This window comes from Carassius auratus, unplaced genomic scaffold (genome assembly GCF_003368295.1).
Source record: "Carassius auratus strain Wakin unplaced genomic scaffold, ASM336829v1 scaf_tig00214714_1_2670353, whole genome shotgun sequence".
NCBI classification, from domain to species: Eukaryota; Metazoa; Chordata; class Actinopteri; order Cypriniformes; family Cyprinidae; genus Carassius; species Carassius auratus.
The window spans coordinates 1364688-1390205 of NW_020527778.1; the positions used below are offsets into that span (position 1 = coordinate 1364688).

The following is a 25518-nucleotide window of genomic DNA, read 5'->3' on the forward strand; positions in this document are numbered from 1 at the left end:
ATCCATTTTCAGAATGTGTAACTCTTGTTTTGTCCTCTGTCTATACAGTATAAGCTTTCTAACTGAAGATTCATGAGATGAACCTTTGAGCTATTTCAGAGAAATGGTTTATCATTGGTTTATCATCAACATTATCTTCATTAGTAAAGATTCACTTGCACAATTCATGCCAAACTGACATAAAGTCTAATAATAATGTTTAAATATAAATATAAAAAGTGTGCTTGGCAGTTTATGACAACTAGATTAACCATTTTGCATTTAATGACTTATACGATGAACTAAAGACTAGATGTTTTGAGCGGTAAGACTATTGCACAGAAAACTATATAATACATTTTGAGCAACATGACATTAGCAAATGATAATGTAGGAAACCGCAGATAAATGTGCGTAATCAATTGCATGAATGTACAAAAGCAATCGCAATTTGTTAAAAGGAATAAGAAACTGGTTTTATGATGTATATAAATGACTAGATGATGTGGAGGTTGTACAAATAGTTTTTAGAGAATTTCATTTCTGATTTGATAAATGCACTGAAGCGACTGAGAAAAACTGTAATGTGCTATTAACATTTGATTTGACCCTTAATGTAACTAAATGATGCACATTTTACTTTACCTGAGAATTTTTTTTTTTACAGTAGCCTACTGTGTTACCAAGAAATTCTATTAAAAATAATTTAAAAAAATCTCACGCAGAGCAGTTCACTTTTTTTATAATAATATTATACTCAGAACACATTTACAACCACACAGCAACAGCTTAACAATTTCTCATAACAAAAAAGTCTATTTTACGGACCGAACCCCAAGTGAGTGACACTGATGGAACGATCCATAACCCAAATGAAAGACTGTAAACACTCTTCTCCCTCTTGACATCTCATCACTTCATATTTTACTGCTTCACCAGCGGCGTGAGGTTTGAGCGTTTGAAGCGTTCAGCAGCGAGAGCTCAGTGTGGGACTGAATCTCCAGAGACGCAGGTATGAAGACGATGGGAAGAAGCTGTTTTATCTAGGAAAAGGTGCTGTGAGATTTGTAAGCACGGTTAAGGGGAAATGTGGTTTCATGAACGTGAAAGAATACCTGCAGGAAATAGAGATTTGAATAAACAATTCGAAACAGTATTTGGTCTATCAAGCCTCATTTAGCAGACGTCATTCATGCAGAGAGGCTTAGGGAGCATCAGTGCTCAGTCACGCTCAAGGTGAGAAGGTCAGACTGATCGCTGATCCTCTCCAGTTCCTCTATCACCTCGGCTGAGAAACTAATTGACAACATCTGTGCAACCTATATCCAGTCGTCAGCTGTCCGGCGGGCTCTGATACAGGCTGTTAAAACTATGAAGGTCAGACCGATCAGAACAGACTAACAGCTGCCATAACAATCACTGTTCTAGAACAAGAAAAAATTACGTAGCATTTCAAGTCTCATTCAGTCACTTGCCATATGCATATTTAGTATTGTACTGTACAGTGTTTTGCACTGTATGATGTCATTCTGTAATGTTCTGTAATGCATTGTCTCATTGAACTGTAGTATTGCAGTATGTCTGTGTGCTGCTAATCAATGCATCACTGTAATCCATGATCTATCCATGGGCGCTGCACATGCGCCTGTCTTCCTAATCCATGCAGTCTACAGGGACCCACAGTAACAGAGCCTGTCTCTCTTCCCCTATCAGCCTCTTCCACCCCATCTCTCCTGGCACTCATTTACTCCTTAGCTGACTCCCTCTTCTTCCGTCCTCAGTAGCGAGTGAGGAATTTAATTCGCATCTTTTCAGCGGGATGCACGCGGTCACCTCAGCACTAGATAACACCGCAGGGAGCTCATCTGCTCTATAATGATGTTTCTGTGTGCGTGTGCATGGTATGTTCTGGATGGTATCTTGCAAATGTGCTAAATCAAGTGTGAAGCTTTACAGCGTGTGAGTTAGAGAAAGAGAGAGAGGCTGTGGTCAGCAAGAGCAAAATTTAAGCTCGTCAACCTAATAAAATCACTGCGGAGAGGGCTTTTTCCTGCAAGGTATTGTGTGTATGTGTGTGTGTTTGTGCATGTTTAAACACACAGCTAAGTGATCTATTTAGAAAGCACTTCACTCATTATCTCAGACCAAATACACATTCTGCCAGCATGCCAGTCTTTCTTTTACACATACTGATGCAATCACGTCAATTTAGATAAAAGCATCAGGCAAATGCATAAATGTATTCATCAAACATACTGAAGACTAGAGATGGTAAACAGCAATCACAGTTTCTAAATACAAATAAATGAAACAATAAATTAATAGTAACAATACAGATTGCTTAATGAATTATATATATATATATATATATATATATATATATATATATATAATTACTAGGATACATTAAATAGATCATAATTGACAGTAAAGACAATGTTATAAAATAGTTATATTTTATTATTAAGAAAATAATACTGTTCTTCTAAACTTTCTATTCAATTACAATAAAATATAAATATAGAACATAAGAAAAATGTAACAATTTAACAAATATTTTTTACATTTTTAATTGTATTTAATATTTTCATTTTCACAAACTGTGGATACTATTTAAAGGCACATTTTTAAAATATACATAATGTATAAAATTAAAACTTTATGCTTCTTCTTGTGTTACTTGGCTTTTTTGCAGTGTATTTATTAGCTGTTTTGGAACATTCTGTGAAATGGGGACATTTCCAAATCCAAGGGGGACAACACACCAAAATCCCCAAAACAAGGACATCTGGTCACCCTATTTTACAAAAGTATAGTAGATAGTCTTTTCTAAAGACCTTTTTTTTCCATTTTCCACAAACAAATTACATTCTTCTGAGTCTTTCCCTTTCTTAATCTGTCTGTCCACTTTTATGTCTCTCTCTAACACACTCAGTCTTACTCCTCTGGGTATCTGAATCTACTTCCAGCATCAGCTTTTGAAGCTTCATTGACAGAGAGACAGATGTTCATGACATCCCAACAGAAACACATCTTCATGATCCTTATTCCTCTTTTTTGCTTTGTCATGCACATGCAACTTTTCTTTCTCTCTTTATCTCAGACACCAAACACACACCGTCCCATCGAGACTCAGGTGTTGTTGTGATGAGTGAAGCATTACAATCAGATGCCGCATGACTCTCAGAGGTATGAGATGTACCATCAACAAACCAAACAAGAAAACATTCGCCTGGTGCAGTGGAGCAGCAACTACAAATACTTTGCTGTTTTTGTCTTACAGTCCTTTAATGTGATGTTAAAATACACGAATGGAGCTGTAAAGTCTTTGGAGGGTTTGATGCATTTAAGGATCTAATATTACATTCAGACACTCAGACAGATGTTAATCATGGCAGTCAACCAAGACTTCCATCATCATCCTCTGCCACATATCTGAATCTTAAAGCTGAAGTAAAATAAATATTATGAATGTTTTTCATATTCCAATTTTAACATTAAAAAACAAGTAAACCATTTGTAGATTGGTATTCCTAAAGAGCGTGAACACTGTGACTTTCAGAAACATGTTTGGAAAGAATCATTATTTCTGCAATTCCATTTGGTGCCACTAGGGGTGTTGCACTTAGACACTTCACATTTATGGATCTATATTCTGAACTTTTAGCGTTATTGTTTGACTAATGTTATTTCTCCAAAGTCAACTTCACAGAAATGATGTTAGTCAAGATTTCTTGCATGTTTAAAAGAATTTAAAATGTTAAACAGCCAGTTTTTGCTGCTGTACCTTCTGTTTTAATTGGTTAAACTCTTCAAAGTGCAACCTATTGCTACTTGGCTTCAATAAATGGTTCAATGAAAAGACAGCTTTATGTTGTTAATATTAAACATCTGTTTGTTGTTGACTGGATGGCGGCAGATATGAATTCTAGTTTGCGGTCAATTGTAAGAAAGGAGAGGGGGTTTAAGCAGGCAAAATGATTGGAGAACTCTGCCGCTTCAGCAGAAGGTCCTGGTATAACATTCTGATTAAAAATTACAACAAAAAAATTACATGAAACATGGATGAATCATTCACAATAAGATCATTAAGATTCATTTAGAAAACAGATAGGATGAATTTACATTTCATGCCAATCTAAAATCACCTTCACTATTATTTCAGATCTCTTTACTTTGAAATAATGTCTTCAAACTGAAAAATCTTAAGAAAAAGCAAAAATGAGAGTCTAATACAAAAGACTCTCCTCCCTACTCATCCTTTACCAACAAACACCTGCTTGTCCAATGTTCGCTAGGCATTCTGTGCCCTGTGGACCCTCTCCTCGCAATGGGCCCCTGTTACCCGGTTCCACTATTACCCACTGAAATACTACGCATCTGCACACATGAATGCATATGACGTTTACAAAATTTTGTTGTTGTGTAAATTAATGGCCAAAACATAAATTTTCCATTTTTTTTTTAAATGTAAGCTTAATCGCCTCATGGCTTACACTAATATCGTGTATGACTTTTACACTTCTGTGGAAAACAAAAGAAGATCTCAGAGTTTTTGTTCATGCAATGTCAATGGATGCCAATATTGCTTCTTCAAACTATATACTAAAAGAAGGTTTTAAAAAAAACATGCTGAAAGTAATATTATTTTTAAGTGAACTAACTGTCATTACAGTTTGAAATGATCAATTTGTGCTTCATTCAGCACAGGAGCCATGAAAGTCTACAATATTTGCCAATTTATCATGGATTGATGGGAACGTCAGCCCGGGCTTCTCTTCCTCCATTCATCTCTTTCTCCACAGCTCAGTTCTCGCTCCTCTCACTCCACCTCCTCTTCTGTCATATCTCTTGGCTTCCCTGTTTTTCAGTCCATCAGATATCCCTCCCTCCCATCTCATGGTTTAATCACAAGGATATTTCCTCGCAGATCAAACTAGCGTACACTTCCAGAGCTCTGCTTCCACCTCAAAAGCACCTATGTTCCTTTACCTTGCTGTCTGGAAATCACTCCTCATTTTCCCGCAGAGGATGGACTTTTCCTTCTCGGATCACTCTTTCTCTCGTCTGTCTCTCCAGCGGTCTCACTCTCTCTGCGGTCCATGAGATGATGGAGAGACAGTCACCACATCCCATCGGTCCACCGCATTTGCTCACACACTTACAGGAGTTCATATAGCGCGTGTGCACAGTCCATTAAAATCCACATGCATCTGTCTGTCTGTCTCTCTCTGCCTGTCTGTCTGTCCCTCCAACTCTAGAAGACTAGAACAAAAAGTGCCTTATGAATAAAGATTCAAATGCAATCAAAACTGGAGCTTCAGTATTAAATAGGATGAAAACGTGGACGCATAGATCTCAGTATCTGTCAGTGTGAAACCAGAACAGTTTGTGGTTTCTCAGCGGATCATTTCTGCACTCTTCAGCCCGCTTCATGATGGGAATCTTCAGTCCTAGAGGATAACGGTGATGCAACGCCACATACCTGCTGAGGCTGGTGCTGTCTGTCCTCTCCTCTCCTCCAGTCTGCTCACCCACCCTCGCTTTATCTTTCAGTGCTGTGTGTTACACAGCCTCGTCCTCCTTCGTTTCTCCTGTAACACCCATCCTGATCTCTCTCTCTCTCTGTCTCAGATCTGTGTCTTCATTGGGAAGCACTAGCCTATTGCTGGCCGGTGTGGTGTGTGTGAGTGTCTGTGTCGGAGTATGTGTGTGTACGTGTGTGTGCATGTCCGCATGGCACAAACTGAGCTCATCTGATATTCATATGAACCCCCACTCCACCAGAAGCCCCCCCTCCTCCTCTTAAAGGTACAGTGAACCGATACTCTACACATGGTGCTCAGCAGGTTCATGGATTGAACCATCATGAGGGAAAGAGGGGGCGGGTCGGATGGGTGTAAAGGAGGGAAAAAAGAAGGATAATTGCAGGATGGCAACACTACCTGAACCACAGAGTACATGATTTGCATGTACAGCTCTGGAAATATTATTAAGCCAGGAGAGAAGAATTGAAATACAGACAGTGAAGGTCATCTCTAATCAATTAAATGATCTAATGTCTAATGATCTAATCTAATCTAATGATTAATGATGCACTGCACAAAAATTAGTAATTCAAAAAAAGTAATTATAGTGTATTAAAACACAGACTCTAAGCAAGTGCATATAATACAGTATTATTTGACAAAATATATATTAAAAAAATCGGAATTATATAATAGTACTAATATTTCATTGTAAAACAAAATAATAGACATTATCTAAATATTTTTATTTTAATTAATATATTAAAATAAACATTCTGTAATCGATCGATAAATCAAACATTTAATAACACACTACACAAAAATGAAATAAGTATAATAAACAAATGCCACAAAATCGAAGCAAGTATATATATATATATATATATATATATATATATATATATATATATATATAGATTAAAATGTAATTTCTATCAACTATATTTATTTTAAATCATTTACAATATTCTAGAAAAAATATAATACTAATATTAAAACAATATAAATTAATTTTATAATATTATATTATAATACAAACTTCAGAATGTAAAAGCAAATGAAAGTGTTTTAAGATTGTAATAAAAGATGTTGACACATCTTAAACTGATTTGCTGTATTATGTTGGTCATCAGGCAAAAATGAACTGATCAGCAAAGGCACTTCGGAGAGGACAGACGTGAGAAGCTGAAATTCAATCCACTTCTGTCACATTAACATCTCAGTGTTATTTGAGCTTCAGAAGAGAGACAAGCTCCATTCACATCTAACATCAAAATGCATTTTATTCTATCCTTAAAACTACAGGAAATATGGATAAATAAAATGCAACTCGAAGCACTGTGCAGTCAGTCAGAACTGAGGCCAATTTCATTTTATTAAATCTTACTTTAACTCGGAAGGTAAGAATAATTAATCATAAGATTTCAGAATTACTTGCACATGTATACATTAATTGGAACAATGAATCAAACTCCTGATCTTGATCAAATGAAACCGATTTGAATCTGTTTAGAGCACCATGTTTAAACTCAGAAGAGTCTCGTGTGTTGTTCTCTGTGTGTCTGTGACCTATAGTTTCAGCAGTGCTTCACCTTGCAAACACCACATTAAGGTACAGTCTGAGTGTGTTTGTGTGTGTGTATGACAAAAGTGTGTGTTGGAAAGGTGGAGATGAAGCTTTTATGCAGGTTTGGGGACATTGTTCAATCTTAAATTAATCATACCTCATAAATAAATAAGAGGGCTGGCTGACCGGTTGAGTGTCTGAGGTAGGTAAGGTGGAGCTACGGCAAGCTAGTGGAGACAAAAGATATGTTTCATGACAACAGAGGCACAAAAGTCACAAGCCAAAACAATGCTTAATGGCAATGTTTAGAAGGAAGACTGTAAAAAATAAAATACAGTGAATACATGAGTGAAATCCAAAGCTTTGTTTGCCATTATTGTTTATTAAATAAACATATAATTTATAAAAAAATAAAAAAATGGCAATTTTGTATGCTATTAAATTGATAGATCAATATATAATTTACATAATTATAAATAAACTTAAAAGTATATATTATAATTATCTGTTATTTCATGATTAATTATACAATAATATTATGTATATTTTCTGACTAAATATATATTATGAAAACACGTATAATTAAGAAACCAAATAATTATAAATTAGTAATAAAATAAAAATAAATATAACATTTATAAATATTTATAACTAAGTAAATAACTGCTAATTTAATTATGATTAAAATATAAAATTGAAATTTAATTTATATAATAATAATAATAATAATAATATGCATTGATGCATACATTTTTAGATTAATATAATGCAAATTAATTAATCCAAGCTCACAACAGTTATGTAGATAACTATTCCTTTTTTGACTCAGATGAAATCAGAACTTATTTCATATTGATTATTAATTTGACTACACTCTTAAATTTATGTTCACACTATATTGATATTTAATATTGTCAGGATGAATGATGTGTCCTTCACTGACTCACCGACTGATCACGGTCTCCGTTATTTACCCTTATAATATAGGATTAATGTATGATTCATTCTGAGGTGATCACCTCGCTTACATCTGAATAAATTACCATCTCATTCAATCATCTGATTCAAAATGAGTCAAGCAAATCAGCATATAAAGCCTTCATACTGCAGCCTGGACTGATGACCTCATTTGAATATTAAAGGAACAATCCCCATGGCAACAACACAGAGGAGACCTGACAACTGATGCACTGCTGATGTCAAGTTAACTGAAGCATACCGAAAAACACACACAAGTACACACGATCAAAACTACTAAAACAACAAACACTTGTTTACTTATTTACAACTTCAGTTTGAGGTTTTGGTCAGAATTAACCTACATACACACAACCAAGTACAGCTGTTAACCAGAACAAGTACTAAACAATGCTAAAACTGAATAAAAATACAGCATAAAAGGAAACGTAAACTGGCCTCGATGATCTTAAACGTCAGTATTATGAAAAAAAACAATAAACACACACCCATAAATTAGACAGTGTTGAACAAAAATAATAATAATAAATCTGCTACATTGAAATTGTATCCTTCTGCAACTTCAGATATGCATTAAAGTATCCCTACGTGACAATTGCATAAATTAAGAATAAGGTACAGTAAAGCATTCAAAGCATCAGTGCGCCCCCCAGTGTTGAAGGAAGCAATAGCAGGAATTCCCACATGATTTTGCACTTTCCAGTTCAGAAACATTCCCGGATTGAAGGATGATGAATACAAATAGCTTGTAAACAAATAGTCCATAAACTATTAAGAGTTTTGTTTGGTTGGATAACCAATATTAAAGACCTATATGCGCTCTAAAGTGTGGTAGAGGTATATAAAAAATAAATAGAATTACTATGCACAGAAATATAGTTTTTTCTTTTTTCTGCAAGGGGAGGGAGGTTGGGATTATGAAAAACTGTGAATGTCCTGACATCCACTTCGAGTCATAAAATGAGAACTTTAACGGTCCAGAGACTGGCGCTGGGTCATTTAGGTCCTAGGTTTGGGGGAGAGGTCAAAGGTGAAGGTTTAGAGTGCAATGCAAGTGCAGGGGTGTTTGAGACACACAGGTAAGATGCCGCGGTTGATCTGGTGAAACTCCACCAACTGCAGCAGATCTGTGAACAGTGTGACACCATCGTCCATCGTGTAGTACTGTTTATCCCCTTGCTCTAACTACAGATACAGACAATGAAAAAGAGAAATCAAGATGAGAATATCTCATGGATTGTATTTCAGCTATCCACAACCTGAAGCACAGCGAGACAAAGACTTACGGGAATGATGAGGTAGTGTTTGGTCTTCAGTTTATGACACAAGGACAACACAAAGCACTGCGCGTGCAGCTGACTGTCACGAACCAAAAACATCCTGCAGACAGGAGAAACCTGTTTAAACACAACTTCACAGTGCAAACCTACATGATACACAAAAACATCAGATCAATCTCACCCGTCCACCTGACCCTGCTCCTCCAATAGCCTTTGAGCTTCAGTTCGAGACACGCCCCCATGGAACCACGGCTGAACCTGATGAACCGCTGTAGATACACACACATACAGAAAACTTTAAGTAATGACTGATTCTTTCTCATTGATAACATTTTACATGATGTCCGTGTGGACGCGAGACGCAAGACACTCACCGGACAGCTGTGGCCCGTGACCGTTGGTGGGTAAACTGTGACGCAGAGCTTCTCTCTTCTGAAACAGAAAAATACCCCATTAAAGAAACATCTATAGATAGGTGAGCAAAGATTTGATCAACTTGGGGTTTCTGGACCAAGAAAAAAAAAAAAGTCATTTTCATTATTTATTAGAATTTAAATAATTAAATCTTTTTTTTCTTCTTTTTTTTTTCTTTTTTGTTAATTGACAAAGATAAAATAGAATACAGATATTATAATTATAATAATAAATTACATATATACTGTATTGGCAACTAACTGACAATACTGTAAGTTGAAATACTAAAATTACTATTATACATATTATTTATGCAATAATTTCACATTCAATCTTCAAAAATTAAGATATTAACACTAGAATTTTATATCTGTTTAACAGCATCTTTTTATGACTGAAGGGGAGTAACAACTATTACCAATATTGTTTACACAAATATATATTAAGATTTTAAAATGTATTAAAATAGAAACTGTTATTATTATTATTATGAATATTGTTCTATTTTAAAATGTAATAGTAATTTTTATATTCCTGTTTTCACTGTATTTTTGATTAAATAAATGTAGCCTTGGTGAGCAGAAAAGACTTCTTTTAAAAACATTAAAATATTTTACAAACCCCAAAAACATAAACATAACATATAAATAAACTAAATTTTAAAACTAGACTCAAGGGAGTTCATAAGCATCTTTTAAAAAACAACCGTACTCTATAGTTAATGCAAACTTGTTTTTTACAAATGCATAACAAACCCTGAAGCCTCAGGCTGGGCGTCACAATACAGCAGGCATTCATAGCATGTTTCAGCGCTGTGTAGCATGAATACTGTTTCTCCTGAGCACAAATACACATACACACCCGCCAGCTGTGTCCTTCCTCCTGCTCGGCATTCTGGGCCTCATGTGGGTTCTGAATCACTCGTCCGCCGCTCTTCCCTGAAAAATCCATGGCCACCATCGACTCCTCTCGGTCTGCATACTGACGACGACACAGGTGTGAGAAGCTCAGTGAATAACAAGCATTTTCAATCCCTTCCTCACACAAAGCCAACATATCACTTCAGAATATAGTGCACGAGTTGTATGGATTACTTTTTTGGGGTTTGAGAGATGTTTTCTGTACCTTGGAGTCTTGTCGTGATGGTTTGTGAAGTCTGGCACTGGATTGGGAGAGCTGGTAGTTACACTGGAGCTGTTTCCCATGCTAAAACACACACACACACACACACACACACAGCAGGTTTCAGATGGAGCTAGTCCAGTGTTTTTCATAGCGAGTGTGTGTGGTGTGTGTGTGTGTGTTCATATACCTTAAACAATCTGAAGGCCGTGATCCAGCATGTACGACTCTGCTCACTGTCGGCACACATCAGCTTCAAATCCTGACAGCGAAACCTGTCTTTTAAGGCCTAGCGTGCATACACACACACACACATTCATGTTCATTTAGCGGTCTACACGAGGATATACCATAGACTTCTGCTGCTGTTATGTAAAGATAATTATCATTATTATAGACTACCTCAAACCCTAAAAGAAAACCTATTGCATTTTTTAAATATAATCAAAGTGCTTTATAAACTGCTTTCATAAATTGTCACTAAAACTGTAACCAAAAATAAAAAGTTTTAATAGAAACTAATAAATAGAAATTAAAATGACTAAACTTAACATCAATGAATCTCTCTCTCTCTCTCTCTCTCTCTCTCTCTCTCTCTATGTGTGTGTATATATATATATATATATATATATATATATATATATATATATATATATATATATATATATATATATATATATATATATATCTCAAATATGAGATATAAAATATTCAACTAAAAATAAAAACATTTTATGTTGTTCTTGCAACTAACTGAAAAAAAAGTTGAGATACTAAAAAAAAAATCACTCACTCATAATAATAATAATAAAAGCACATACATTTATTAAAACATAAATGAAGACTGAAAATATAAAAATACAAATGGATACAAAATATTAATAAAAACTATAATAGTATAAAAATAAAACCAAAATAAGACTTTTCCTATTGGCTACCTTAATGCAGAAGACATGCTCTCCTGGAGCCCCGTAAAGTTTACGGCCATTGAAGACTGTGAACACATTCAGATCTTCCAGATCTCCGATGAACTGCAGGTGTCGAGGTTCCTACAAACATTCATATGCATTCAGACTTTGCATGCATGTTCATGTGTACATATACACTTTGTGCACTGTGTGTGTGTGTGTGTGTGTGTCTGTGTGTGAATGGGTTTTTGTTTGTGTGTGGCACCTTTGACTGTCCTTTGTTGGAGCAGTACAGTCCAGAGCGTCGTAAAACGAAATAAAGTTTCTTCCAGGACTTTTTCCCACCCTCTCTCACATGGAGAAAGCCTTGAATCTCTGGACAGGAGCCACTCTTCACCATATTCTACAAGGGAGACATTTACTGGTTTTATGAAGACAATATAATTGCCATTTTTATGTTTTTAAAAGCTGTAGATCAACATACCTGCACCAGCTCTGATGATGTCATGCCTTTAGTGACATCAGCGCTGTCCGATATCATGTGCTCCGGGAAAAATAACTGCATTACAGGAAAAAAAAACTAATTACTAAAAATGTCTACATTTGGTAGTTGTAACATCATTTAAGTTAAAAGAATTGTGAATATTTCTATTATATTTTCAGATAAATTAGAAGATGATAATAAAGAGGTTTCATACCACAGGTTTTTTGAAGAACTCGTACTTAGCGTAGTTTTTGCGGAAGATCAGCTTTGTGTCGCTTTCTACAGGCCAGGATGACTGAACCTGCACCACAAGCTCATGGTCTTCCAGACAGCGCTCTTGGGAGAAGAAAAACAAATGCAAAGTTTGAAAAATAAACCATTTAAATTAAAAATTTACACATTAAATTAAATGAACCTTTAAATAAAATTGTATTACAGTTTCATTAAATTACAAATTAAAAATACATTTTATTGAAATTGAAACGGAATAAAAAAAAAATGTAAAATGCATTCAATAAAATGTATAAATAAAAATACATTTAACATTTAAATAAAAAAAATTCATTAAATGAAAATAGTTTTGTAAAACAATTATAAAAAAAAAAAAAATGTTGCTAAATACTTGACTAATTGAACTGTCATTCATAAGCCATCTAAACCAAAGGTTCGTCCAATCCAGCACCTGTCAAAAGCACAACTAAAGCTACTGTAAAGCCTGTATAACAGGTTGTGTTCATTTCAATGCTGTGTATTTTCCACAACACCCCTGGGTCCAATTTCTTTCAGCAAAGAATCACTCATTATAATAGCACAATAAGACACGACAGCTTTTGCCTTAACATTATTTCTACACAAACAAGGTGGCATTAGAGTTGGTATTCAGTGTTTTTATCCAAACAATGAGTCATGAATGTGTGAGAACATTATCGATTTGTCAAAAGCAAAAACACTAGATAGTAACTTGTTTTGTAGAGCAAAATCAAGTGCATGCAAACAACAAAGTGAATGCAAAGCAGCAACCCACTGTTTTCCAATTCAAATCTCATTACTATTAGACTTCCTTTGTAGGTGAAGTATGCAATTTTACATTGTATTATGAAAGTATTTGTATTAATAAGCTACATTATGAAAGATGGAACTCAGAGGAGAGTATTAGCAATTGCATTATGTTGTTTCAGTGCAAGGACACCATCCTCAAGTCTTACCCAGGCCTAAAGCAGAATGATGTTCAATGAGAGCCCAGCTTTCCTTGTCCGTACAGTGTGCGTTATGCGCTAGCATACGACAAACATCATGCGCCGTCGTCCCAGATGTCACCAAAACCGACCGACTGTGTGTGGCGTCCCCAAAAACCCGAAGCACCTACGAAAACACACAAGAATATGATCGTAAATCATTCGGAAACTAAGATGCATGCAAATGCATGCAGTGTTTTGTTTGTTTGAGGTCATGAACTTTTTTGGAGTGCCAAAGAATGTGCTTGTGCTGTGTATTTTTATTGACAAGTCTCTGAACTGAATGCCCTGTGATGTGTTTGTGTACATGCATGCTTGTTTTTCCCTTGAGGATGGCCTGTCATGCAGTCTGTCACCTATTATAACTACTGAGAATTCATAGTGCCACAGGCAACTGTCTGTCATTTGTGTCACAGATGAAACTGTGCACGCTTACGTGTGTGCTGCTGTTGGAGGGAGGATCTCTCCCGCTGAAAGACCCGGTCAGCACCGGAGAGTGTGTCGGACTGCAGAGCTCCGGAAACGGATTGGGAATCAAAGGTGCAGATGAAGCTCGAAACTCCGTTTTAGTTGGAATGCTTAAATCACAAGACCAGGAAGAATAATAAGTAAAAAGCATCAAGAACATCAACACATTTTGTTTCCATAGAATGAAATATTTCCGGCTGAAACAAGATATTTAACAGAATAAACAGAATAAAGGCAGGACTTGATCAAATGAACACTAACCATATTTTATAACATGCATTAAGAAATAAATAATCTCAATAAGACAAGTAATGTTTACTCATAAAGTAAAAAAGTGGACCTGTTGCTAAAAAAATAAAAAAGTAATTAAGGCAAAATGCAATAAAATTATATAAATTATTATAAATTAGCATTTATAAATAAGGAACTTGGAACAGCTTGAAGCCGTTTATAGACTCTTGCTATAGTTTAAAATGAAATAAAATGTATATTTAATTAAATAAAATATAAATAAATATAATTACATCATTAAACTAAACTTAGAACTGTCTGGAGCGGTTCATACAATTTAAAATGAAATAAAATTTGATTCAATTTAGTTAAGTAATTTAAATTAAATTAAATACAATCATGCAGGTTAAATATAAATAAACAGAATTACATTTTTAAATTCAACTTTGAACTGTTAAAAGCTGTTTATACACTACTGCTTTAGTTTAAAATAAATGTTAATTAAATGAAAAATTAATATCAAGATAGGTTATTAAAAAAAATCTATATCTATTAAATTAAGTTTTTTATTAAATGTAAATAAAACAAAGAGAATCACAGCATTGCCGTTTTTTTTTTTTCAGTTTGTTTTTTAAGCAAATTTTCAGCCACAGTCAAATACTACAATAAGCACCGAGTGCCACGAGTTACCTGTAAGTGTTTCTGATAGTCAGAGGCATCGTTCGAGGTGTTGACATCTGAAGGTTTTGGGAAGATGGAGAACATTTCACAGACACCGAATCTCTTCTGGACACGGTCTCAATCATCGACCTCCTAAACACTTCCAGCTCTGACCTGCAGCCTTTCACCTCCATCACTGCCGAGAGACACCAGACAAACGCTCCGTTTGAAAAAGTTTTGAAAAGATTTGACCACTTCAAGGTGCGACTCATATACAGAAATATTTGCTACTCTACACCAACCATGTCAAAATATATAAAAATTTGTTTTCTTAAGTTTCCCTTCCCAAAAATAGATTTTACTCAACATGCCCGAACCTGATTTTCTGCCAAGAACAAAAAAGAAAACAATGACGTGTGCCAAGTCTGTGTAAGCGAGTCTTTAAGTCACACCTTTTGCAATCTTTTGTTTCTAATCTTTTATTCGCTGTTGCTAAAGGAAACAGAACTGTTGACTAGACACTCATATGTTGACTGTGTCTGAACTTGTGAATCAGGAAGCTGACAGAGAAACTCAACCGTTCACCTCTTAAACCAGAAAACACACAGTGAATAATAAACGAATGCATGTCAACACTTCTAAGCAAGTCTGTTCGCTGTTCCCTGGTATAAAAGCAATCAACCAAATACACTTTCTTATATTTATGAAACTAGACAAATAACACACAGTTCTTTTCTTTTCTGTACCTAACACACTTAAACACTATCTTGCACCTGTCAAATTAAAAGGGTGATGTCACTCTCCACAAATAAAGCTTCATTGTCCCTGTTCAAGGCTGTGGGCTCTACTTACATCAAAGAACAAAGAGGGTTAACAACACAGACCACATTTTCATGCTCTAAGCGAAAATGCATTTGAGGGTTTCTTTTAAGCATGCATTATTAAATGAGCAGTTCAGAGAGTCTGCAGGTTCAACATAAGCACAACCTCAAACCAAACGTGATTACAGTCAATGTGGCGTGCAAACAAATTGGAGAAATGAAAGTACAAATAATTGTGCACCTGTTGCTCCGTTCTCTGGATGATAAGCTTGTGTTTGTTCTGCTTTGATGTTGTTTCATCACTTGTTAACATAGTAGTATACAATAGTGTAATATAGCATTGCTCAGCGAATGATGAGAACAACTGTACTGTACCAATAAAAAGTGCATGCAAAATTAAACAAGATTTTTAATACTTAATAAAGCAGTTCTTGAGACAAACGAGAGCAGTTTTAACCAACTTTCTCTATTCTTTTTTTTTTTCATGTTGGATATAATTCAGTATTAAGTCACTAATATTAAATAAATAAAAGATCTATTAGCATATATAATTATGCGAGGAAACACATCCACATTTTCTTATGTTTGTTTGTTCTTTCTTGCTTTCTTTCTTTAAAGGGGTCATATGATGCAATTTCAAGTTTTCATTTCTCTTTGGAGTGTTACAAGTTGTTTGTGAATAGATAAGACCCCTTAAGTTGCAAAGACTAAAGTCTGAAACCCAAAGAGATATTCTTTATAAAAGCTACCATGACCTCCTAAAACCTCCATGACCTCCTAAAACCTCGTTTAAACATGCCCCCACATGTCTATGTCACTGTGTGGGGTGATTTGCATAACACCGCCCAAATCAAAAGGCATCAAAAAGAAAAAAAATAGGCGATTAATATTTTCTATATAACAGAACCACGCCGATTCAAACTTGAGCCAGAGACGTGTTTTTACAGCGTTGTGCTTTATAACCAATCACACATTATGCTGTTGAGCTTATGAATGCAATGACCAACCAGGTGATCAGATGAGTCATTCTGAGAGCGCTTGACCTCTAGGACTGTCAGTGAAAATGTCTTTGCACTCTTTCTATACAGTGAAAGTGTTATGATTAGTAGCCTAACTTGCAATGTTTTTATTCACATTAACATTCAATGTTAAATTCACATTTAATATAAACTCAGTCGTATTAAATGTTATTGCATGACACCCAGGTGTTTGTACATGGTTAATAGATTACATTATTAGGTTGCTTTGACCCTCATCCACTATAGATCAACATAATAAAGGTTAGATATCAAGAGATTTCATGATATAGTTGATACATTTTGGAATGTTTCGTATAAAGAGCTGCTGTTGTGACTGCTGTGTGTCACATGACGACCCAACACCCCCCATCCACGCCCAATTGGTGCTGGCCCCCCATCCACCCCCATCCTGGCCCAAATGTTCACACAAAGAAAGAAGGCATAACTTTTATTCTCGCTGTTGCTCACCGGCGCCATGCTGTGGATACACTTTGTGTTTCGTTGTGAAAGCAAAACTACTTTGTTTGGCTTTCCAAAAGAGGACACAACTAAACATCAGTGGCTAAGTTGTATTAACAACACTTTTCCAAAACAGTTCAATCTAAATATTCATAGTGTGCAGCGCATTTTATCAAGGACCGTTTCCTGGGAGAGTATCCTACTATGCCGTCTACACACAAAGGCTGTTTCTATAAAGTGGGGCAATTGTCTGGGCTTCTGTAAGCCTGTAAGTATATTGATGATTCAATGCGAGTTTTAAACAGTGTCGTTTCTCCAATCACAAATCCAGACATTGTTTTATGTTTACGCAGCGCAATACGCAATGCAACACATCCGAAATTATGTTCCCACTGGAAGGCCTCGTTTGTTATGGGTTTTATGACTTTTGTATCGCCGCGGCAGGACACGCATCACAGTTTGGCAAGGGCCTTAACATTTCGTCACACACTTGAGGTATTTGGCCAATCACAATGCACTAGATAGCTGGCCAATCAGAGCACACTTTGCTTTTCAGAACGATGAGCTTTGTAAAAATCGACAAGTTTCAGAAAGGCGGGGCATAGAGGAGCAACAATAACATACATTATGTGAAAAAAAAGTGTGTTTGCTCATTGCATTCCACCAAATACACAACATAATGTACTTTTTACTAATGTCATATGACCCCTTTAAAATAATGACATTCGTCACGCTTCATATTTTTAACCAATTTTATGCTTTATTTTTTATACCAGGCAGATGTAGGAATCACTGTTCTAGATGTACAGATGATACTCATAAACAGACATTTATGCCACTTTTACTAACTAAAATGTATCATGGTATTACCATGCAAGCTGGAGTACCTTGTAAACAGCATTAAAGGGTCAACTCCATAATTTGGATGACAGTAGTAGTTTCACATTGAAATGTTTTTGACCTGAATTAACCCTATTAATCAGTCACTTTTGGAAAACGTATCCTATTATAGTTTAAACAAAAAATAAAACTACTTTAAATCACTAACCTTCGAATATCAGGACACGTTGTAAAACGGCTCAGAGGCACTTGAGAATACGTTAACAGTTTAGTTTCTATTAATATGTTGACATATGCAGAGTTTAATGTAAATCATAGAGTTAAAACAGTGTAAATAACTCACCTGCATGTACACCGTCCGCTTCTTGTTGTCTGGTATCGGTTTACGGTGACACACGCTTAAGTTAAAGTGTTTGTGGAGTGTTTCATCATGTCCAGCAGGCATGAGTAACATCCTCTTTACTCCAGTAGGGTTTTGTCTGAACACCTGACGCGTGGGCGGAGCTCGTGAACGCACAGGCGACGGAAGGGCGTGGAGGTTCACGCCTACACTCAACAGACGGAGATGATGAGCTCATGATGTTTTTTCTACAACAGCCCACGTGCTTTTACGTAACAGGGTGCTTCTAAGCCACGTATTTGAACTTCAACTGATTATGTCTTGACTTTTTAAAGTTGATTAAATGTTGACAAAGTGTTTACTCACCCTCATGTCGTCCCAAAATTGTTTTTGGAGTCCGTTGACTTTTGTATGGACGAAAACAAATACTCTTTAAAATATATTATGAGTTCGACAGACGTAAGAAATCAAACAGGTTTGGAACGTCATGAGGATGACTCAATTATTCTTTTTTTTTTTTTCTTTTTTTTTTTTTTGGTGAAATATAAAAAAGGAGGCCAAATTAACACTAATTATATTTCAGGATGCCTATTGACAACTGAAATTAGAACAAAATATCTATAACATAAGCCATAAAATGTGACCTCACAAAGAAATGGTCCAATGACAAAGCTTGCCCCACATTAGTGTTAAATGTGTCAGGTCATGGCAGGGAAGTTCAGTCTTTGAGCAATATCAAGTTAATTTAGTTAGGTTAGTTAAGTTAGTTTAATAGATTGTGTATATTTCATATGTGCATTTAATTTTCTTTTTTATGTTATTGTTATTTCGTATATTTCATTATTTGTATTTAATTATTTTTTTCTCCTTATTTTTTCGGATATTTCATTATTTGTATTGAATTTTCTTTTTCTATTTTTTTTTTTTTTTTTTGCAGTCTAAAAAGGACTAAAAGGGGGGTCATTCATAATCTGTAGTCAACTATATTTTTTTATAACTGAATACATTCGTTTTAATATCATATTTACATGCTATGAAGAAAATTTACTTTGGATAATAATTATAAAAAGTAATATTACACATCCAATTTGTCATAAATTATTACCTCTTTCTGATCTGCATCTCTCAATTAAAGGTTTACCAAAAGTAGTACATCTGTTATACTTTTCCTTTATACACATTTACCATGGTAATCATATTTCCCAGTAAAATACCATAGTTACTATTGCTATTTGTGGATAATAACTAGCAAGCACAGCTTTAACGATTGCATAAACACCATGGCACCATGGCACATTTTTCCTAAATAATTATTTTCAACATGAATAATAATATAAATGTTTCTTGAGCATCAAATCAGCATATCAGAATGATTTCTGAAGGATCGTGTGACACTGGAGTCAAGATACTGATAATTCAGCTTTGCATCACAGAAATAACTTACATTTTACAATATAATAAAATAGAAATAAGTTATTTAAATTGTAATAATATTTCACAAATATTAAAATTTTCACTGTATTTTTATTTAAATAAATGCATCTTTGGTGAGCATAAGAGACGTTCAAAAACATTGAGAATGTTACCAACCCAAAATGTTGTAACAATCAATTTAATCAGATTTTACTTGCTGAATATATATATATATATATATATATATATATATATATATATATATATATATACACACACACACACACACACACACAAATCATCAACTAAACATACATCATCTACATAAAATTCACTTAATACACTTCAAAGGAACAATTGTTTAGCCAAACTAAAGTTAACTTATAAAACACATTGGTGAGCACTTTTTAGGTTTTCATAAAACCTCTGATCTACAAGACACAACTCAAGCAACCAATTTATTTTGATAAAATCTAAAATAATCTTTGGGAAAATATTACTTTAGGAGCGCTGCATTAATCTCAACTGGAAACTTTCAATTTTTAAACCCCGCAAGATTCTCCAGGACACACAAAATAAACAAAGAAACTTGTAATATATGATGTTTTGTTTTAATTCAAATCAAATCCAACAATTTGGTGGAAGGGGAATGTTCAGCAGTCTGTGATTGTGCTTGGGGTCTGTGTGGCGGCTGGAAACAGGTAGTGTACAGCAGGAAACCAGAGATCGGCCCACGACTCCACTACCCACATTCACCAAAATGGAGCTGAAGAGCCGAAAATAAAACAGCCTGATTTTCAAATGACTGAAAAGAACGATCAAGGATGGTGAAGCTATCCTGACCTGATACAGGTTACACCACAATTTTTCCTAAAGATAAAGGGCAGGTTTTTAGTCTCAATTTAAAACGCTATATCTAAAGTAGACAGGTTGTATATTCAGCAGGCCAGTAACGCTGGAATACTAAGTTATTGCAGGTGCATTATGACAACCTTGGTTCTTTCTTCGCCATGTGAAAACCACACGTGGTGCAGTATGGAGCAAAAACAACGAGAGACGTATTACGGTTTGTGAGGTGGAACGATAAGAGGAGATGTGTGTGTGTATAAAAGGCACGCCAGGGTCATTCCCAAACCAAGCAAACAGACAATAAAGCCTTCATACACACATGAACAACATGCATAATAAAGATAAACTATGCACACACGCGCGCACACACACACACACAAACACAGTCTGAATCAGCAATGCCCAAACCCAAACGAAAGAGGGGAACATGGGATACCGAGTTCAGTCAAAGTCTGGGTCAGTACTTTAGCAGTGTGTGTTTGTATGGCTCTCTCGTACAAATCACGCACACCTACCCATTCATACAACAACACACACACAGATTTGGAGGCTGTAGATGAGCTCATTTCTGATTTTTCAGCTGATTGGAGAGCCAGTCCAGCCCCTCGTAGAGCCCGTCTCCACTGGTGGCGCAGGTGGCCTGGATGTACCAGTTACGATGACGAAGGGCGTGAAGGCCCAGTTTATCTGTGATCTCAGCAGCGTTCATGGCATTGGGAAGGTCCTGTGATGGACAAGAGACAAATCCAATAGCAGAGATTCAAAAACATATTATATTTCAGAGACAAAGTTATATTAAAACTGCCCTCAACTAAGGATTTTCAGAATAACGTCTGACTTTGACCATTTAAAGTTGTGCTAAAATACTGTAGAGTTTGATTGCACACATTGCTTCTGATGTAACCATCAGGTGGGTAAGGGAAACATTTTATTCTCTGTTTTAAAGCTGATCCTTTTAAATACCTTGGCACATATATAGACATTAAATTGAGTTTAGTGGATAACACTAATAATATATTGAAAAAAGGTTTGGAGTAAATCAAAACATATTGGAGATTGCTTACAAATCATTGGTGGAGAGTGTGCTGACCTATAATTTAACTTCATGGTATGGGCATCTAAATTGTAAACGGAAAAATTATCTGGCAAGAGTCACTAATACAGCTAGTAAAATCATTGGCCGACCACAGAGTAAGTAGGGTGAGGTTTACACCTCAAGATGTGTTGGGAAAGCGGAGAGTATATTAAAAGACCCAACTCATCATCCTCTGTGTGATCAGTTTGATTCATTGCCCTCTGGGAGGCGATTTTGAATGCTTAGAGCAAAGACAAATATTTATAAAAGATCTTTGTACCTTCTGCAATCAGATTTGTTAATCAAAAATGTATGTGATTTAGTATAATGATAGTTATGTGTTTATAAGTGTGTTTGGTTTTTGCTGGTGTGGTCAAAGGAAAATTTCAATCATGGTTGACAATAAATGTGTATTGTATTGTATTAAGTCAATTTATCTCAGTTGCTTTTATAATTTGCATTTAATATCGTCGAGATGCCTCAGAGAAGTGATGCTCACCTGTTTGTTTGCAAAAACGAGAAGCACAGCATCACGCAACTCGTCTTCTGCTAACATTCTCGTCAACTCCTCTCTGGCTTCATTAACTCGTTCCCTGTCATTACTATCCACTACGAAGATCAGACCTGGCACCAGGAATATCAGAAAAATAATCATTACTACAATAATCACTGAACGTTATTTTCTCACAGTACCATTTGCACTGCAAAAGATTCCTCCTGATAGTTTTTGGCTCCCATACCTTGAGTGTTCTGGAAGTAGTGCCTCCAAAGTGGTCTGATTTTGTCCTGGCCACCGACATCCCAAACCGTGAAACTGATATTCTTATACTCTACCGTCTCTACGTTAAAACCTGGAGCACATAAAGGACACAACAGGTGAATATAAGCTTAAAGCATGGGCATTACAGACCCAAATTCAACACATACATAGCAATGCACAGAAAATAATCAGAACAAAAGACTTCTGTGCACAGTGATGCACAAGTCAAGGTCAAACTGTGAGATAGTCAGATTGACAACCCTTACCAAAAAGTAGCATACTTCAAGTTTATTTTACAAATTATACTTAAATAAAGTTCAAGTATATTTTTAAGCATACTTTATGAAGCAAGTATACAAATATCAGTGTTCTAGTAGTATACCTGTAAGAGTACGGTTTCTATACTCCTTGGAACTAAATTGGCCCACTTTCTAGTATATTAAAGTATACTTTTAAGTATAACAGTAGCAAACTTTGAATACACAACTAGTTTACCTCTATGTTCGTTGTCTGTACTGCAATTATACTAAAAGTGATTTCATAGGTATACTGATGGTTTACTAATTAAATACTTTGCACACTTTGAAGTATAGTCTCAGTAAACTACTAGTTAAGTAGTTTTATACTACAACTATACTACTATACATTTTCTTTAAGTGAACTTTACATCATACTTTAAATATACTACTAAGTGCCTTTTTAGGTTTTAATTTGTATATATTTTGTTGTATGAATATTTGAACATACAAAACATCAAAAGAAAGAACAGGGTATCTGTTTGTAAACAAACACATTTTATTCTAGCTTCATGCATTCTTTTTTTTTTAAAAACACTTTAATGCGTTTCATAAAAATAAAGAAATAAAATTTTGAACAAAAAGCTGAAAAAAGACTATGAATTGGATTCAGAATGATGATCAAAACGCAGATGGAGTCGAGCAACATCCCAAAATTTGACTTAATTATTACCTCTTCATCAGTCGACATTGAATTCCATAACGTTACAGTTTTGATGCAGTTTCGTGTCAGATGATCATGTTAGATTTCATGTGTTAGTATCTAGGTTTTCTTTTTCTTCTTCACTTGTTTTTTTTTTTGGAAATTCTGTCTAGAAGATGTGCACTAGTGCCCTCTACCGTCTAATAATGAAAACAAGGATTCTAGGAGTATAGCTCAATATATTTATAAGTCAGGTACACTTAAAGGTACAGGTTGTACGGCCTGCCACTAGAGGGTGCACTACCAAAACAATCGCATGGTTTGATGACGCTAAGAAGGAGCGTTAAATGATGGGATTTGTTGTCTTCTACCCAACCGCTGACAGCAATCAATCAGACGGAAAGATAAATCATGGATTTAAAACGGAGTTCAACGATTTGCGTGAGTAGATTACATACAAAGTCAATTCAAAGACGCGATCAGACTATGGATCAGACGCGTCCTCGCGCAGGTCTAGAGACGCGATGCCCCATGCTTGGCATGTACGCCCCATAATACTAATCTTGTTGATCATTATAATAGCATACGTTTTCTGTAAAGATACTAATCAGAACAACTCAGCTGTCGAGTAAAACAAGAGCGAGATCGGCATCTCTTTCCATTTGAAGTTTGTCGCGAAGCTACTTCCGCATTTGTCCATGACACTGTTGTCATGTGGTTTCTACGTCACTAAAGGCGGTAACAAAGGGTAACTAACGTCATTGACAGTCAACAGCACTGCCCCGTGTCACTGTTTAGAATGGGGATTTTCTCTTGATTTACAAGTAGTTGAAAACATTAGAGATATTGTTAGTAATCAGCTGGACAAAATATATAACACTAGCCTAGTGGTTTTTGGATATTTTACTGCAAATATCTTACAAATTGTACCTTTAAATGTCATTTTAAGTATATTTATGAGGAGTACATAAAACCAATTTCTTAAACCAATTTTTAAACTAAAAGCATACTTTCCTATTTTTAGTTTAAAATAAGTATACTACTTAAACTTCTTTTTCAGGATACCAAACAATGGCAAAAACAAACAACAGATGATTCCTTCGGACGTACCGATAGTGGGAATGGTGGTGACTATTTCTCCCAGCTTGAGTTTGTACAGGATGGTGGTTTTACCGGCGGCATCAAGACCGACCATAAGAATTCTCATCTCCTTCTTCCCAAACAAACCCTTAAACAGGGTCGCAAAGATATTCCCCATGCTTTACACTGCAAAAATAAGAGTTGAACATAAATTGACAATTTAAAAAAGAGGCTATACATCACATAACATTTCAATTCAAAAGCCCCATTTAATCCTTGGTTAGAAAACAAGGCCCTCTAATGACGATGCAGTGTCTTTAAATATACGAACTTTCATCAAATCATGCATCATGATTGGTGTTGGAAACTGGGACAGACACTTCAAATAAATGTAATGGTTGTTTATTATAAAATATAAGGCACATTTAGTGTAAATGTGAATAAATGTCTAATAAAATGAACCAACTCTATCAGACGTGTCTGGACAGACTGACAGGGCGTCCACATTTAGTGTAATTACTACATGACATAAAAGTGAGATTAATTTAACGGTTAACGTTAATAATTTTTCAAAATATAACGCTATTTCAAATGACACAAATCTCTGTTATAACAGCAGGATAGCTAGCATTGTCAACACTGTTGACCAAGAACAATTTCTTAAGATGTTTCGAAAAAGAAGTTTAAGCACGAACACATATTATGAGAGTTATGTTAGGCTTTTTCGCAAAAACACTTTTTTTGTGGACCAATCATCTTTAGCAAATTAGCCGACTAGCTAACTCACATAGAAGATTAGAGCAGCCAGCTGGGACTTCAAATGACGGATTTGAAAACAGTTTAATAAATGACTAACGAATTTAACATAATCGTCAAAAAGTGAGAATGTTTATCATGTATGCAGCGAAATAAAATCACCTCTGAACAGGGACTTCTCGAGCTTTCTGTCTCCACTGTTTTATCGCACCGCTGTCACTGCAAAATGGCGTATCACAACTCAACGCACCGGCTTGACAAGTCCCGCCCATCAGACACAACAGTCCAATCAGAAAAGGAGAACAACACATAA

The 25518-nt window shown here is 35.4% G+C and overlaps 3 protein-coding genes across 7 annotated transcripts in view; all 3 read right to left on the reverse strand.

Annotated features, from left to right (window-relative positions):
• srcin1b (SRC kinase signaling inhibitor 1b) overlaps nt 1-5746 on the reverse strand; it is a 49700-nt gene extending 43954 nt beyond the window's left edge. For 4 of the 5 annotated variants that reach the window (XM_026258456.1, XM_026258453.1, XM_026258454.1 and 1 more), the window contains exon 1: nt 5465-5746. The gene's annotated coding sequence lies outside the window, so the exon portion shown is untranslated. Of the gene's footprint in view, nt 1-4971; nt 5414-5464 lie in introns of those variants that run through there. The other variant, XM_026258455.1, reaches the window with a different exon arrangement.
• A 2206-nt stretch (nt 5747-7952) lies between these two features.
• Nucleotides 7953-18485, reverse strand: grb7 (growth factor receptor bound protein 7). The gene is made up of 15 exons (XM_026258487.1): nt 18337-18485; nt 14885-15050; nt 13932-14073; nt 13466-13622; nt 12475-12596; nt 12261-12335; nt 12042-12179; nt 11807-11917; nt 11059-11157; nt 10872-10952; nt 10608-10727; nt 9707-9764; nt 9514-9601; nt 9339-9432; nt 7953-9237 (listed from the first exon to the last, which is right to left on the reverse strand). Exons 2-15 carry the CDS (start codon nt 15046-15048, stop codon nt 9091-9093), a joined length of 1596 nt encoding a protein of 531 aa, XP_026114272.1. The 5' UTR covers nt 15049-15050; nt 18337-18485; the 3' UTR covers nt 7953-9090.
• Nucleotides 18486-20338: 1853 nt separating this feature from the next.
• LOC113092780 (ADP-ribosylation factor 1-like) lies at nt 20339-25507 on the reverse strand. Its single transcript, XM_026258520.1, has 5 exons — nt 25368-25507; nt 24480-24635; nt 22411-22521; nt 22170-22294; nt 20339-21319 (listed from the first exon to the last, which is right to left on the reverse strand). Exons 2-5 carry the CDS (start codon nt 24625-24627, stop codon nt 21158-21160), a joined length of 546 nt encoding a protein of 181 aa, XP_026114305.1. The 5' UTR covers nt 24628-24635; nt 25368-25507; the 3' UTR covers nt 20339-21157.
• Nucleotides 25508-25518: the final 11 nt, after the last annotated feature.